Here is a 16,784-nt window from a genome sequence, read left to right on the forward strand (position 1 = left end):
TTCCATAAAGGCTTGCCTGGAGCTTAATATATTTTTATCTGACCAAATTTTTTTTAGAGTATGACCTGAGTTTACCCACGTTTCATCCTGGTAGAAAATGGGCCTTTCTTCAGCCCGGAATTTTCGTATGAATCTTAGATAATTTCTTCTCCAACATCATCTTCTCCTCCCGGTTAATCAAAAGTGATTTTCGGTCTGATTTCTCTCACCGGAAATTTAATTCTTTTAAAACTTGCCACAATTTAGTTCGTCCGATATGAGGCAAATCCGGGTCGCCTCTAACTTCTTGTAAAATTTTGTTTAGGTTTGGTATTTCTTTTTTGAAAAAAAAATCCATGAATTTTCCTTCGAATACCATTTTTGGCAAATTCATCAATTTCAATAGGCTTTTTCCCTCTCTTTATGTGTTCGTTTGTGTTTGGGTTAGCTATACCGTGTTTTTTTCTTTCTGATAGGAACCTATATAAAGTTGACTCTCCTACGCCAGTCATGTTGGCACAACTTTCGACTATGTTGCGAACAGTGTTTGTGGGATTCTGAGAAACCAGAGCATCGTGAACATTCAGGACAATAGTCTTCTCTCTTGGTGAATAGACAGACTTACTGACTGTACGCAACAGTACCGGTGTAAAACTTGATGATGAAGCCATCACAAACAATCCAACAAAACGAGCACGAGCGAAAGGTACGTATATGTTCGTAGGTATATGGAATAAAAAATCACTCACGCACTGCATATAATTCGCAAAAGAAATATTCGAGACGCTAATTACTGCCGTAGACGCGGAAACACCGACGAGCCGTAAATTACATGCGATCAAAAACGTACTAAACAAAAAAATTGTTTTCGTTCGTAATAACTTTACCCTTTCAAGTTAAGTTTCGAATATAATTATATTATTAAAAATCTGGGGAATTCCATCTTAATTATCTTGCAACGAATAGTACCTTCGGATATGAATTCCAGGTTTTCTAGTAAAGTGATTAAACGCGAAGATTAGTATTGAAATATCCAAAGAGATAAGGTATTCTTATTTACAAAATTGTTAATGGTTAAATTCTTATTTTTATTAATATAATATAATAACCAACATTAGTCGTGAAAGTTTTAATTGTTTTTTTGCTAAATATATTAGTATTAAAATATTATCAATATTATATATAACAGTATTAAAACATTATATTATTATTTAATGAATAAACACCTTAGGAACGCCTATGATTTACGACCGTTTTATGAGTTTGAGGCATATTTCGTGCTCTCAACAATTTGTGAACGAAGAATAGAGCCTAATCTTTAAAACCTATCGGATGACATTTTAGTTTTCAGTTCTGGCAACAAATGTGAGACATTTGAAATATGCTTAAAAAACACTGTATAAAACTTTCACACAACAAACGATATAAAACATTTAAAACTTTTTTTCTCAATTACACTTTTCAAAAGAGCAAAATTTCTGCAATAAACTACACCCAAAATTGTCTTCTTAAATGAATTTCCCGTGACGTGTGATCGTTTGTCATGTAAAACATTAAATCTGCGTTTTTTATTCATATTTCAAATGCCTCATATTTGATACCACAACTCAAAATTGCAATTTTATGTTAGGTACATGTTTAAGATTGATCTCTAAAAATGGAAATTTTACTATAACTGATCATAAAAGTGCTCAATTTTATTGATCTCACGTGAATCGTAAAAAATGACAAAAATCGCGCCACGTTAATTTATTTAACACCTTTATAAAAACTGAGTTTATTCCCGGCAAATTACAAAAACTTTTATAGGTCGAGCTGATATAAATTTTATTGAACATTGATTTGACATTCACAATCAACTTTGAGAAGTGGTGTTATCGAAACACGAAAACACTAAAAAAGATAAAAAAGAAAAAGAAATTCTCAATACTATAAAGGAAAGAAAAATGAGCTACTTTGGCCACATACTAAGAAATGAAAAATATGAGTTGATACAATTGGTTATACAAGGAAATGTGAAAGAAAAAAGAGGACTGGGGATATGATGCATGTCCTGGTTAAAAAAATTAAAGCAGTGGAGTGGAAAATCAACAACAGAACTCTTCAGAACTGCTGCTGAAAAAGTACAATGGTCCGTGAATATCACTAATGTCCCTAAAGGAAGAGGCACACAAAGAAAAAGAAGAAGACTTAATTAGCGAGAAGTACGAGTCTTAATTTTGGAAGATTTTGCCTTGTGCACCAGTCAAATCTTGAACCCTATAATACAGTAACAATGACATTCGGATCGAATGAGAGACGAAGAATAAAGTAAAACTGTGAAAAGTGAAAGTATGTATAGTTCGTCCCAAACCCTTCTTTCAGTGCGTCATAGTTGATCGAATTGTCTCTAACACATTAAGCTAGAAGTGACAGAAAAAAACGTGTCTGTGATTATTATACATAGAAGTTAGAAAATTATGTATCGTTCACGGGTATTTGCATATTAAAGCGAATTCTAATTACGGATGTATAATTGGTTGGAGTTTAGAATACGCTAAATAGATATTCAATCAATGATGCGCATAAATATAATTTGACGCAGATTAGTGACAGTACTTTCACAATGTCAACTGATAAAATGATAATTGTTATTCCAGGTTAGTAGTTTCAGACGTTTTACAGTGAAAATTTAATTTTGTATTTATTGTCATAAAAATATTTTAAATATGCCGAGATATACCGAGAATGAACAATGACTAATATTAAAATTATTAAATTATTTTCAATTAGAAAAAGAGACTGGGACAACTTTATTACTCGTTTCTGCCGTTCGTGAAGTAAGTTTTATAATTAATAATTAATAAAAAATTTTATACAGGACGGGACCTTTAATATGTAAATTTTAAAAAAACATTGAAATATTAAAGTTTTTACTCCACGTTTAAAAAAAAATAACCTTTTCACATTTAGCCGATTACGATCCTGCAACTGTCAGATTTAACTAAAATGTCATGCAATAATTCTCGACTTTCTTAAAATCCTATATGACGTCAAAATTAGTGACGCACTGAAAGAAGGGTTTGGGACGAACTGTAATTAAAATAAAGAGAACATATTAAAAAATAAATACATTTCAACTGAGATACCAAATTAAATTGGGTAACTTAACCAAAAGAGGCAATGACACAAATTGCAGCTCCTTCAGTAACGAACGGAAACGGATCGTTACAACTGAAGTTCTAATGGAAAATGTAAAGGATAACCAGAGTTGGCCTATTTATTAGAAGATATTCAAATAACAAAATACCGTTTGGTGGGTGTTCTTAAGAGAGAGAACGGTTTATTGTAAAGAGAAATACTTATAAACATTTTTATTTAAAATTATCTCAGCTACATTTTTTATTTAAAACATTTTTTTCTACAGTGTACAGATTCTTGCTAAATCGATTTTTTTGCGTTTTCACCCCCCTGCGAGGAGGGTTTTAGGGGGAAGCCCAGGGGTAAAAGTGGTAAACTTTTTTGCATCTTTTTTGGGGTCCCAAAATTAATATTCTCTGGAAAATTCATCTTGTTCGTATGATTTTAGGGGTCAATTCTCTGACGACTGGACTATTTATTTACAATAAGAAAACAATTTCTGATTACTTTTGCACAAAAGTAACCGGCAAACTATCAAAACTATTTAAATTTTTGCTTTTAGGGCTAGTGTATATATGTTTTTTAAATCTTACCTTTAATCTTCTACTTGTTAGTTTTTAGTATGTATCAGTACTAAATAGTATAGCATGATTTTTGAGCAGATGTAAAAGTCATTTGAGTATTTTCGTATTTTTCTACTTATTGCAGCATCGTTATAATAATTAGTCGGTCAACCCGCATAATCTTTTTTAAAAATATTTGTTTGCGGTCAAAGTTCCGCATTTCCGGGCTCAGGAGACTAAGACCTCGAAAGCCCTAAAGAAGATATCGAAGAGGATGTCGAAAGCTCGGCGCAATGATAATTGACGGGGTTTAACCCGAAATACTGTTGAGTTTAATGTTAATCTTAGCTCTAGGTTTAATTGTATTAACCGCGGAAATATTTTGGAACATATATATTAATGATCCAAAATTGTATATAGAGAAAAATGTATAGAGAAAAAGAAGAAGAAGACAAACAATTTACAAAATTATATTATAGTTATATTCTAGATATACGGTTTTAATTTAATACTGTTGGTGAAGTGCTAAAATAGAGACTTTGTCAATTTTGGATGTATTTTTGAACTAAGGTTTTCTAATTTATGGAAATCAATAGATTTCAGAATGGTTTGTAAATAAATAGGTTGCATTAAATGATATCTACCTGCCGTTTCAGGGATTCATTTCTGTTATCTCAAAAGCGGTCATTAACGATGAACGGGAAAGTAGAAAGTTATTGTCTTGTATGATTTGTACACAATTACGGGAATTTAAAATTAGCTGAGTTTTAAGAATTTCGCGAGTTTTGAAATTTGGTTTAATGCAAAGAAAGAATGTTTTGATTGGGGTCAAGAACTTATGGAAGGAATAGACAGACAAGAATGAGATTGAAAAAGCAAGGAGAACCATCTGCTGTTGGACTTGACGCGAGTGAAGACAAAATCGAAAGGAGTGTGCCGATAGTTTGTTTTTTTTTTAAACCGGTGAAAGAAAAACTTTTGTGACGAAAAGTAGTGCAAAGAAAAGTGTTGAAAGCTGTAGTTGCCTTATTTATAAGTAAAATAATATACTATTCTTGGAGCGAAGCATAGCTAAAGAGAATTTTGGCCTTCCAATAGGAGAAATAACTATTGTTAGGAGTTTGTCGATAGTTTGGTTTTTATAAGCAGAACCCGGGAAGGAGTTTGTTGGATAGGGAACTAATTAAAGTAAATCCGTTTAAAAAAATACAGAGGCAAATTGTGGAAACAAGACATTGATTGAACTATATTAAATATGAATTGTTTTGTGGTTAATTGTATATGCAAATTAAAACTCAATTAAGAACACTAAGATGAGAAAAACATATATTTATTAATTTGGCGTCTACATTAATAGTTATTTAACCAACAAGTGTATTAATAAGGGCGATTAACAATTGAGATATTTTAAGATATTGTGAGATATTGTGAGCGAAGTGAGCGCGTTAATGTTCGAAATTGTTAATCGCCATTTTAATTCACGAGTTCGTTACAAAACTTTTCCGTCGACCGAACTTTTCAGAAATAAAAATATCTTAGTTTAAATTTTTATTTACTTAACGATAAATAATGACATACAATGACAGACAGTACTTACAGCGGCTATGTCATTTTAAATAATTTTTTAGTGGGAATATAAATAGGTACCTATATGTTTGGTTGCCTACACCACAGGTCACTGCCAATCACAGAGCGTTAAATGTGGTTAAATTAATTTATACAAGCAATGTATGTTGTGTTGCATATAATAAAATCGTTCATTAATAGAAAATCATTCATTAATAGGGGTCATTAATCAATGATTTTGAGGGTGTTAAAATTAATCATAAATGGATGGTCGACGGAAATAGTTATTTAACCAACAAGTGTATTAATAAGGGCGATTAACAATTGAGATATTGTAACACGTGAGCGGAGCGAGCGCGTTAATATTCGAGATTGTTAATCGCCATTTTAATTCACGAGTTCGTTACAAAACTTTTCCGTCGATCGTACTTTTCAGAAATAAAGATATCTTAGTTTAAATTTTTAAACAACAATTTTTTCAGCTTTCATTAACTTTATATAAAGTTTAATTTTCCTTAGTGGTAGTTTTATTATTGTAAGCATTAATATTCGAAATAGTACAATTACTGAAATTAAAGGAAGGTATTGATAAATGATTATCTGCTGTATAGCATTTTGACAAATTTATATTTAAGTCTTCTTGGACCTCTGTAAATTCTGTGATAGAAGATGAAGCGGTGGTGCTGAAGGAAGTACTTTGACAAGGTTTTGTGTTATTTTGTCCCAGGAGCTTTTCAGCCGTCTCAAGTTTATTCTGTATAGAATTATCTATATAACCTTCTGCTACAGCAGTAGATTTCCAGCCACCTAGCCTTTTAATAGCTGAAAAGACTGCACCACTGTCACACAATATTGAGGCAGAAGAACGTCTAAAACAATGCCCAGTGTAGAGATGCGAGTATTTTTAATTAATTTATGCAAGCAATGTCTGTTGTGTTGCCTATAATGAAATCGTTTATTAATAGAAAATCATTCATTAATAGGGGTCATTAATCAATGATTTTGAGGGTGTTAAAATTGATCATAAATGGACGGTCGATGGAAAAATTCATTAAATAATTTTTTTTTATTTTAATTTGCTAATTAGATCACAATTAATTTGATTTTGTGTATGGAATTTCAAAATTAAGTTATTTTAATATATATATATATATATATATATATATATATATATATATATATATATATATATATATATATATATATATATATATAGGGTGAGTCACGCTCAACGGGACGGAGCCTACCGGGGAAATGGCTAAAGATAAAGATAAAGATAAGATTAAAAATTCCTTTTGTAGGAATACGTAGGTCAGTACCGGCTACAAATTAAAATTTGTAAGATATATACAGGGTGTCCCAATTTGGCGTAATCATATAAACTTATACTTTTTTAAATAGAATAACCTATATTTCACTTTAATTTTGAATTCTACTGAACAAAATAATGTTACTTTATTCAACATTCCCTATACCTATTTTTGACCGGTTTCGATTTATTTGGGTTTTTTTGAAAATGTACTATTCGCGAAATTAATTAATTACACAATATCGCATCAATTATAATTAACGCCTTTTTGTCAATTAATTTTCAAGTGTCCATGCTTTACATCAGAATAATTACCAATTGAAATTAATCTACAGAGTGTTCGCAATACGAAGTGTCAATGCTGTATAATAGTTTGTGTAATTACTTTCTTAACTTAAATGGGACACCCTGTATTTTACTTTAATTTTGAATTCTAATCAAAAAAATAATATTACTTTATTAAACAATCCCCATACCTATCCTTTATAATTTTCGATTAATTTGGGTTTTTTTTGAAAATGCACTATTCTTGAAATTAATTAATTACACTTTATTACATAAAGTTAAACAAAACACACTAGAAAAAAATTAATTTACATTAAATGTTCAAAATGGTGTCCATTTTCTTCAATACACAACCTCACTCTGTGTTCAAAATTTTGTTTTACTCTTCTTAGCATTTCTGGAGTAACTGTTCCAAACGCATTACGAATACGCGTTTTCATGTCTTCAGCGGTTGTAGGTGGAGTTTGATAAACCAAACTTTTAATATATCCCCAAAAAAAAGTCCATTGATGTTAACCCAGGTGATCTAGGGGGCCAATTGACAGCACCACCCCTACCTATCCACTTTCCGGGAAATTTTCTGTCTAAATATTCTCTAACGTTACGCGTGTAATGTGCTGGAGCACCGTCTAGCTGCAGAAACAATGTTCTTCTAAAATTTAAAGGGATATTTTGCAAAAGTATCCAAAAGTCTCTTCGTAGAAATCTTAAAAACTTTTGTCCATTTAAATGGCCATTAAAAAAATACGGTCCTATCACATGTTCTCCTATTATTCCACCATATACATTAAGGGACCATCGGTTTTGTCGATCAGTACATCTATATTCATGTTGATTTTCCGTATTATAATAGTGAAAGTTATGACGGTTCACGAGTCCATTATTATGGAAAGTAGATTCATCAGTGAACAAAATTTTATCAAAAAAATGTTGATCTGCTCCCGTTTTGTCTAGAAACCATAAACAAAATTCTAACCTACGTTCAAAATCAGTTCCATACAAATGCTGATGCATTTGAATATGGTATGGGTGGTATTGATATTTTTTAAGAATTCTGCATATACTAGTTTGGCTTACTTCAATCTCCCTGGCCATCGTCCTTGTACTTGTATTTGGATTTTCAATAACTGATTGAATAACTTCTAATTCGGTATTTTCATCTTCAGTTATCGGATTTATTAATTTTCGTTTAGTATAAACAACACTGCCAGTTTCACGAAACCTTGTTAAGACTCTGTCAAATACTTCTTTACGAGGATGACGTTTTAAGGGAAATCTCTCAGCATAGACTCTTGATGCTAACAAACTGTTTTGATCACATTCACCCAATATTAAAATCATATTTACTCGGTCTTCAATTGAATAATCTGCCATTTCTATTTAATTGAAAGCAATACAGTTAATAGTTTGACAATTAGTTTGACAATTAGTTTGACAGCTAGGTACCTTTTGTTTTTTCATGGCATTCTTTATAATAACGAGCTATGTAATTAATGACATTTAATGTTCCAGGTAACATAATGCAAATAGATTTGAAGATACTAGATATTAATATAAAATTTTATAATAGTTTGATTATAATAATTGTTACAACATTCAAATACAGGGTTTTTGTTTAAGTTAGAGTAGAACTTTATGTAATAAAGTGATAAAAATTAATTAATTTCAAGAATACATAGTGCATTTTCAAAAAAACGCAAATAAATCGAAAATTCTTAAAGATAGGTATAGGGATTGTTTAATAAAGTAATATTATTTTTTTAATTAGAATTCAAAATTAAAGTAAAATACAGGGTGTCCCATTTAAGTTAAGAAAGTAATTATACAAAATATGGTACAGCATTGACACTTCAGATTGCGAACACTCTGTAGATTAGTTTCAAATGGTAATTATTCTGATGTAAAGCATGGACACTTGACAATTAACTGACAAAAAGGCGTTAATTAAAATTCATGCGATATTGTGTAATTAATTAATTTCGCGAATAGTACATTTTCAGAAAAACCCAAATAAATCGAAACCGGTCAAAAATAGGTATAGGGAATGTTAAATAAAGTAACATTATTTTGTTCAGTAGAATTCAAAATTAAAGTGAAATATATGTTGTTCCATTTAAAAAAGTATAAGTTTATATCATTACGCCAAATTGGGACACCCTGTATATATCTTACAAATTTTAATTTGTAGCCGGTACTAACCTACGTATTCCTGCAAAAGAAATTTTTAATATCTTTAGCCGTTTCCCCGGTAGGCTCCGTCCCGTTGAGCGTGACTCACCCTGTATATATATATATATATTTTTTTAGTGGATTTTCTTGGGCTTAGGTTCATAAAAAAATTTTTGATTTGGTACTAAGGCATTTTCATATATTTATTCGACGTTTCGGCAGGAAATCCATGCCTTTTTCAAGAAGTAATATTGACAAGCATGTAAAAATTTGTTACTAACAAGTAGACGTCACAATTAAAATAATATTAAAAACATAGGACATACCCACTAAGTCACTACATGTAAAATGACTACATTTTACATGTAGTGACTTAGTGGGTATGTCCTATGTTTTTAATATTATTTTAATTGTGACGTCTACTTGTTAGTAACAAATTTTTACATGCTTGTCAATATTACTTCTTGAAAAAGGCATGGATTTCCTGCCGAAACGTCGAATAAATATATGAAAATGCCTTAGTACCAAATCAAAAATTTTTTTATGAACCTAAGCCCAAGAAAATCCACTAAAAAAATATATATTAAGGTTCAAGAACTAAACTCAAACTATATATATATATATATATATATATATATATATATATATATATATATATATATATATATATATATATATATATATATAAAGTCTTTTTTTAGCATTATTTTAATACATGTTTTATTCTCTTATATTTTAAAATTATTCCGCATACCTCTTTTATAATTAATAAATTTCCCCGGTAGTATTTTTATATAATGAAAGAACAATACGTAATATTTTATAAAAGTTGTAACAAGTTTTATAATAGCTTCTCTTTCCGACATTCCTTGGTTGTCACTACCCTCGTCATCCAGCCCTTAATTCATATTCCTTTCTAGTACCCGCTCTCACCTTATTACTCCTGTTTACTTCTGAAATGAGCTGTTCCAGCGGATGAATTTTATTATTTTAATCTGCGATGACAAAGAGCTATTTACCACGTAATGGATTCCGTTTGAAGAAATGTCCATGAGAAAAGACATTTAAGTCGTGACAGTAAAACGAAAGCTGACAGCTTTGGACTGATTATTTAGATAGATTCTAAAGCGAATATAAATACGGGGCTGTCTTTTGCTGCTACACATATTTATCTGTAGAATGGTCAAATTTAAAGAATATTTAAAATTTATATTTTATATATAGAATATAGGCCTACATATATGGCTAAGTTACAGAATTCGTATCTTTTTGTTTAAGATTGCATCAACCCAGCTTAACTAAGTGATGTTAGTGATACATACAGTAAATGATGATTGTCTAAGTAAGAAACTGCGACGTGTAAGCTGGAGGTCTGAACTGAATAAAACAAGGTCAACTAACTTCATTAGGAAACTAAGGACTAAACTAAATTAGGAAATTAAGCAAAAACCACCCAATTATACTAACCTGGTAATAGTCATGGTTGAAGTCAATGACCTTACTTTTGATGTTTCTCTAAAACCAAGAATCGGCAGAGGACAGAACAAAAATAGTCAAAACAAAGTCGTAAACCAGAAAAAACCCTTTCTCTTCTCTCCCTTTAATCCTGATCTCCCGATGGAAGTGTAGTGGTCATCAGGATGCCGTGTATTGTCTGTCTCCAAAGATCTCTATCTCTGGTCATTTCTTTTGCCTCATGCATAATAGGTCTTTTAAATATTTGGTCGATCGATCTTGTTGGAGATCTTTCTCTTAATCTTCGGCCTTCTACATTTCCTTGGATAATAAGTCTTTCCATGTTTTCTGTGTCTGTTCTCATAAAATGTTTAAAGTATTTAAATTGTTGCAGATGAATTTTGCTGGAGAGCTGTTTGCTGACCTTTAGCTCAGTTAATCATCGAACCTTATTAAGCTTTCTGTACTATTGCGCTCTGTTGCTTGCTTAAATTTTCCAGGTACTAGCACTAATCTTCTCAGGATCCTGTTTTACGGCATCTATCCACCTTTGCTTTGATCTGTTTCCTCTTCTTATTCCCACCATTTGCACTGTATTATATTCGATACTGGGGCCCAGGCTATATATGTTCTGTCCACCGCAGATGCATTCACTTGATTATAGTGGTAATATCTTTTTTAACAAACTTTCGCTCGTAGACATTCTGCAGTTCTACTGTAATCAATGAAGCATGCATAAATATCGCAATTCACATCTCTACATCGTTAAAATAACACTTTTATTCCTCTCTCGTACCCACTGCGTTCCGAAAACCAAACTGTGTACGGCTGATTTTTTCTTCGCATAGTCTATATATCCTTTGATGTATGATTTTTAGAAATAACTTTAAAATGTAGCTCATTGAGCTGATGGTCCGGAAATCATTGCAGGATACGGTTTTTGTTTTCTTTGGTAGAGAATAACGTTGACTTCAGCCATGATCTTGGTATTTTCTTCTTCAGCCTTAAGTAATCCAACTTTGGACATAGGCCTCCTCCAAATCAATCCAGTGTCTTCTATTTTGCGCCACTTGCTTCCAGTTGTGTCCTCTGATCTTCTTAATGTCATCAGCCCATCTCATTTATGGTCTTCCTTTGCTTCTCTTTCCTAACCATGACCTTCACTGCTGTATTTCGTGGTTCCATCTCTTATCCTTCAGCCGGGCATTGTGTCCTGCGAAGCTCCATTTTAATTTGGCAGCATGTTCTCCTGCGTCTTTTACTTTGGTTTTGCTTCTAATCTATTTGTTTGTTTTTTTCTCTATAAGTCTAACCCCGAGCATTGATCTTTCCATCGCTCTTTGTACTTTTACTATTTTATCCATATTGGACTTGGTGAGTGTCCACGTCTATGAACCATACGTGAGTATACGGAGGATACACTGATCGTAAATTGGTTTTTAAATACTGTTCTATTTTAGTGCTTTTCAAGATCCAACTTAGTTTTCCAAATCCTGCCCACGCTAACCTTATTCTTCTGGTAATTTCGGCAGTTTGATTTTCTTTGTTAATTTTCATTATCTGTCCCAGGTAGATATATTCGCTTACTGTTACTAAATTTATGTTGTTCAATGTTATTTCTGGAATGTTCGGTGTATTTGTTATTATTTTTGGTTTTTCCAAGTTTATTTTAAGACCTACTTTTTCCGAAGCTTGAAATAGTTGCGTCATCATGGTCTGTAGTTCTTCGAAACTTGTAGCGAATATTACAATGTAATCAGCGTATCTTAAATGACTCAGTTTTCTTCCATTAACATTTACTCCCTTATCTGCCCAGTTAATGTCTTTGAACACGTCTTTAAGTCCAAGTGTGAATAGCTTTGGTGAGATAACATCTCCCTGGCGAACTCCTCTGTTGATTGGTATAGCTTTGGTTTTCGCATCAATTTGTATTTTCATTGTAGCTTTCTTGTAAATATTGTGTATAAGCATTCTGTATCGGGAGTCTATCCTGCAGTTGTTCATAGCTTCCTCCATGGCCCAAAGTTCTATGGAGTCGAATGGCTTTCTTTGGCTTTCTCTATTAGAGTTCTGACTGTAAGAAGATGATCCACTGTACTGTAACCTTTTCGGAATCCTACCTGCTCTATCGGTTGATAGCTATCGAGCTTCAACGTTAACCTGTTATTTATTACTCTCATAAACAATTTGTACATTTGAGACAGCAGGGAGATTGGCATATAGTTCTTGAGATCTCCCCTGTCTCCCTTTTTGAAGAGAAGTATCTTGGTATTACTCCGTTTAAATATATGTAATTGAATATTTTTGTTAGTCGTTGAGTACCGTCGGTGCTAAATAGCTTTATGAGTTCAGCATATGCATTGTCAGGTCCAGGAACTTTGCCATTTTTTAGTTGTGATATTGCTTTTTCCTCTTCAACTGATGTGATTGGTAAGTGGTCATTACATACAGTGTAGGTAAAACTTTATGGTCGGTATGGTAAAATTTAACAGGATATCTAACGCAGATAAAAATCATATTTTCAGCGAACAGACAAAGATAACAATTATATTTCCCCTTGGTCTCCCCTCCACATTTTTATTGCTGCCCATTGCCCAGTAGTAAGACGATTAGTTCCGATTAGTTTCGATTAGTTCCGATTAGTTCCGATCTGAGATCTCTGGTTCCGATCCTAAGAAACTAGAGGTGGGTCGTTGACATTTTTATCGGAACCGTTTTTCGTAAACTGTAACTAGTTGATTGTTTATCAGTAGTTTCAAATAAACAAGTACACAAAAAACATATTGGCTATTATATTGAAAGAAACTAACGAAGGATATATTTATTATAACTTAAAAAATAAATTAAACAATACAAATAGTACTTACATTTACATGACACATTATTAAATCGCGAATCGTCTAAATTGACATTTAAAAACATACGTTTTTTCACTTTTCTTGTTGTTTCTTCTTTTGTTTAAAATTAAACCAGATTTTGAACATGTGTTCACAATAAACAGATTTTGTTACAATACTACAATATTTTATTAATATAGTGGTTAAGTTAGGATATACATGGCGATGGTTTTTCCACCACTGTAATGGACAGTTCCAATCACCGTTCGAAATTTTTTGTGAGTAATATCATCAGACAAATACATGTCGACTTCTTTTACATCTCTAGATACAGGTGTATGTTTAGATGAGTCATGTCTAATAAATTCATCAAAAATACACCATGGACTTCATCTTTATCAAGTCATCTTTATCAGTTTCTTTTTCTTGTACTGGTTGATTTTCACTAGTACAATCTTCTTTTTCTTTTTTTATAGAAGTAACCAGCTTCTTAACTCTTTCTTTTGTTTTTTATAACTAGGTATTCTGATTAACGAATGAGTTTCGATTTACGATTGATCTGCATTTTCGATTTCAAATCTTTATTGATAGTTCGTCAAAGGATTTATTTATTGTAAATATTCAATTATGAATTATTTTTCTTAGTCAAAATTATTGACCTAGTATAAGAATAATAATTTTATTTTCAAAAAATGCGCATTTGTAGAAGATGCAGCTTTTATGGTCCACTTTCTGAATATTGCAATGATTGAAACTTCTCCTGACGCATTTCTGTCCGTTTCGACTACTTCTACTACAAGTACTGACATACTACCATCGCCACCCAAGCGTCAAAAGGTGATGGATACTTCTATTAATAAAAATATTAGTTTAGAACAAAAGAAACAAATAGATATGGATTTAATAAACCTATGCAAAGACTCGTTTCATCCGTTTTCCATAGTTGAAGAACGAGCTTTTAAAAAGTTTGCAGGGTGGATTCCTGGATATAAACCACCAACAAGAAAAACTTGTTCATTACGTCAGGCTCATTACTTCAGGAATGTTAAACCAAAACTAAGCAAATTATTAGATCACAAGTTGTTTAAGAAGTAGAAAATATCTGTATTACTACTGACCTTTGGACATATGGAGTAACTGAGTTACATCGCATTAACAGGACAATATTTAACCGAAAATTTAGAATTTAAAACGATTTTATTAGGCTGCTGCCATTTTTCTGGAAACCATAATTCAGAAAAGATCGCTTTTGAAATTAGTGAAATTATTTCACTAATTTCAAATTTCAGTTTCTAAATAAACACATTTCAAAAAAGTACCTTATCTTTTGAAAGGCTTTTAAAGTATCAATTACAACATAACAAAGTTCCCAAACGGCCAATCCAAGACGTGGAAACTAGATAGAACTTCACATATTACATGTTAAAAAGAATGACCGAGTTAGAAGAGGCAATCCGTTCCACTTTTGTATTAGTTAATACAGACTTAGACTTGGACCAAATCTAAATAATGAAGAATGGATTATTTGTTTTCAATTTTCCCAAATTTTACGGCCTTAAGAAATAACAAGTACAATGAGTGGCCAAAAATACTTGAAGGGTAGTTCAGTGATTGTTATGGTACGCTGCCTTCAAGAATCTTGCAATAAAATTTTAGCAAACGGTAACCTTACATCCATAGTATCCGACGTAGTACAATTACTAATATCGGGTTTAGCAAAAAGTATTGTAAATGTGAACACATGTTCAAAATCTGGATTTAATTTTAAATAAAAGAAGAACATGGTTAACAAGAAGTAAAGTAGAAAAACTTACGTTTTTAAATGTCAATTTAGACGATTCGCGATTTAATAATAACGTGTAATGTAAATGTAAGTACGATTTACTATTTGTATTGTTTAGTTTATTTTTCAAGTTATAATAAATATATCCTGGATTAGTTTCTTTCACTTCAATAAATATACACATAAACGATAATAGCCATTATGTTTGTTTATGTAGGTACTCTCTTACTTGAAACTACTGTTAAACAATCAAAGGTGACATTATTGCCGAGGGCCGAAATAAACACAAAGTTTTTTTGAATGAGATACTTAAAATTCAAAATCACACTAAATTTTCTCTTTTTTCGCCCCTGTAACTTATTAAAATAAACATTATAGAAGTTTTTAGAGACTTTCAGCCCTCGGTAATAATGTATTCTTTCATTCTGCGTTTAAATTTTTCAAAAATATTTATTAGTTTTCTCAGGATTCGAAAAAAAAAAGAATGCCCACCTCTACTCGTTCGTTACCTGTGTTCTACTTTGATTCGGTGCTTTGACTACGCGACATGAGACGTTGCCAAATAATTTCGTATGAAGGTTTTTTATTGTGGTTTGATATTTCAATTTATTATTTTTATTGCAAATAAGGCACAACGTGACTTTAAATCACGTGATGTTTAGATTTCCAATTCGGAAATTGTACTTAAAATACGAAACATTAATAAATTTTATTTACATAAAACGATTTCCGAAGTGGAAATCAAAATGTTAAATTAAACTTATTGAAAAGAAAAATTGTGGCAAATTTAAAATAAAAAACAGTAAGCTGCCATTTAAATCAATTCGCCCAAATTTGATTATCTTAGAATGTTGTTAAAATGCTAAAAAGACAACAGGTCAAATAAAACCAATAAGTTTGGCAATGTTGAACTTCTCCTATTTTCTTAGTTCCACTAATGCTATTTCGACGATATAATGGGCTGACCTAATATACCTCTCTCTTTTTAAATAGGTGTTTCTCACTCCATCTCACGTAAGGTTCATACCGACCATAAAGTTTCACCTACACTGTATGTATAAAACTTACATAAATTACAGAACACTAAAATACATAAGATAGAGGTAATTTTACCAAAAAAAGATTTTCCATCGTTGACCTGTTGGCCAGGAATTGTTGACCAGTATAACCATGCTAATTTATCAACATTTTTCAGACATATAAAAAATATATTATAGTTTTTTAACTTTTAAAGTGCACCGAACTTTAACGAGCAACAAGGACAGGAAACCTTTATGGGACATAAACTGTAACTATCGACACTTTTATTTTATTTTTTCCGAAATAAAAAAACCTTATCGAACAGAAGCTCTAAAAATATATATACTTACGTTTCCCCAGAAAATATTTGAAGTACCATCGTGTCTGATATTCGGGATTCTCGAGAACTGGAGTGCTCGGTGACCCAAACATCTGAAAATCATACAGAGTCCTTTATGCTTTCTTAAATATATATGCATGGAATATGTTAAAACATAACATCAGCAGTATATCGCTTAGTTTCGTGCTTGAGATTTCCCTGGTGGTTATGTTTCTGTCTGTGTTCAAATTTGTGATATTATTTTTTTTTCATGTACATATAAAGTGTGTGAATATAGCTATAATATATATATTGTAATATAATGATACTGATACTTATTTCTACGGGTCGATAATAAAAGCGGAGTCATGTTAAATTA

At 31.5% G+C, this 16,784-nt stretch overlaps 1 protein-coding gene across 5 annotated transcripts in view; it reads right to left on the reverse strand.

Annotated features, from left to right (window-relative positions):
• Window positions 1-16,784, reverse strand: part of LOC140439213 (GTPase-activating Rap/Ran-GAP domain-like protein 3) — a 685,378-nt gene that overhangs the window by 119,561 nt on the left and 549,033 nt on the right. For all 5 annotated transcript variants that reach the window (XM_072528978.1, XM_072528977.1, XM_072528979.1 and 2 more), the window contains one exon: window positions 16,437-16,518. In XM_072528978.1, coding sequence (XP_072385079.1) covers window positions 16,437-16,518 — 82 coding nt within the window. The remainder of the gene's footprint in view (window positions 1-16,436; window positions 16,519-16,784) is intronic.

The sequence above is a fragment of the Diabrotica undecimpunctata genome, chromosome 4 (genome assembly GCF_040954645.1).
Source record: "Diabrotica undecimpunctata isolate CICGRU chromosome 4, icDiaUnde3, whole genome shotgun sequence".
Lineage (NCBI taxonomy): Eukaryota > Metazoa > Arthropoda > Insecta > Coleoptera > Chrysomelidae > Diabrotica > Diabrotica undecimpunctata.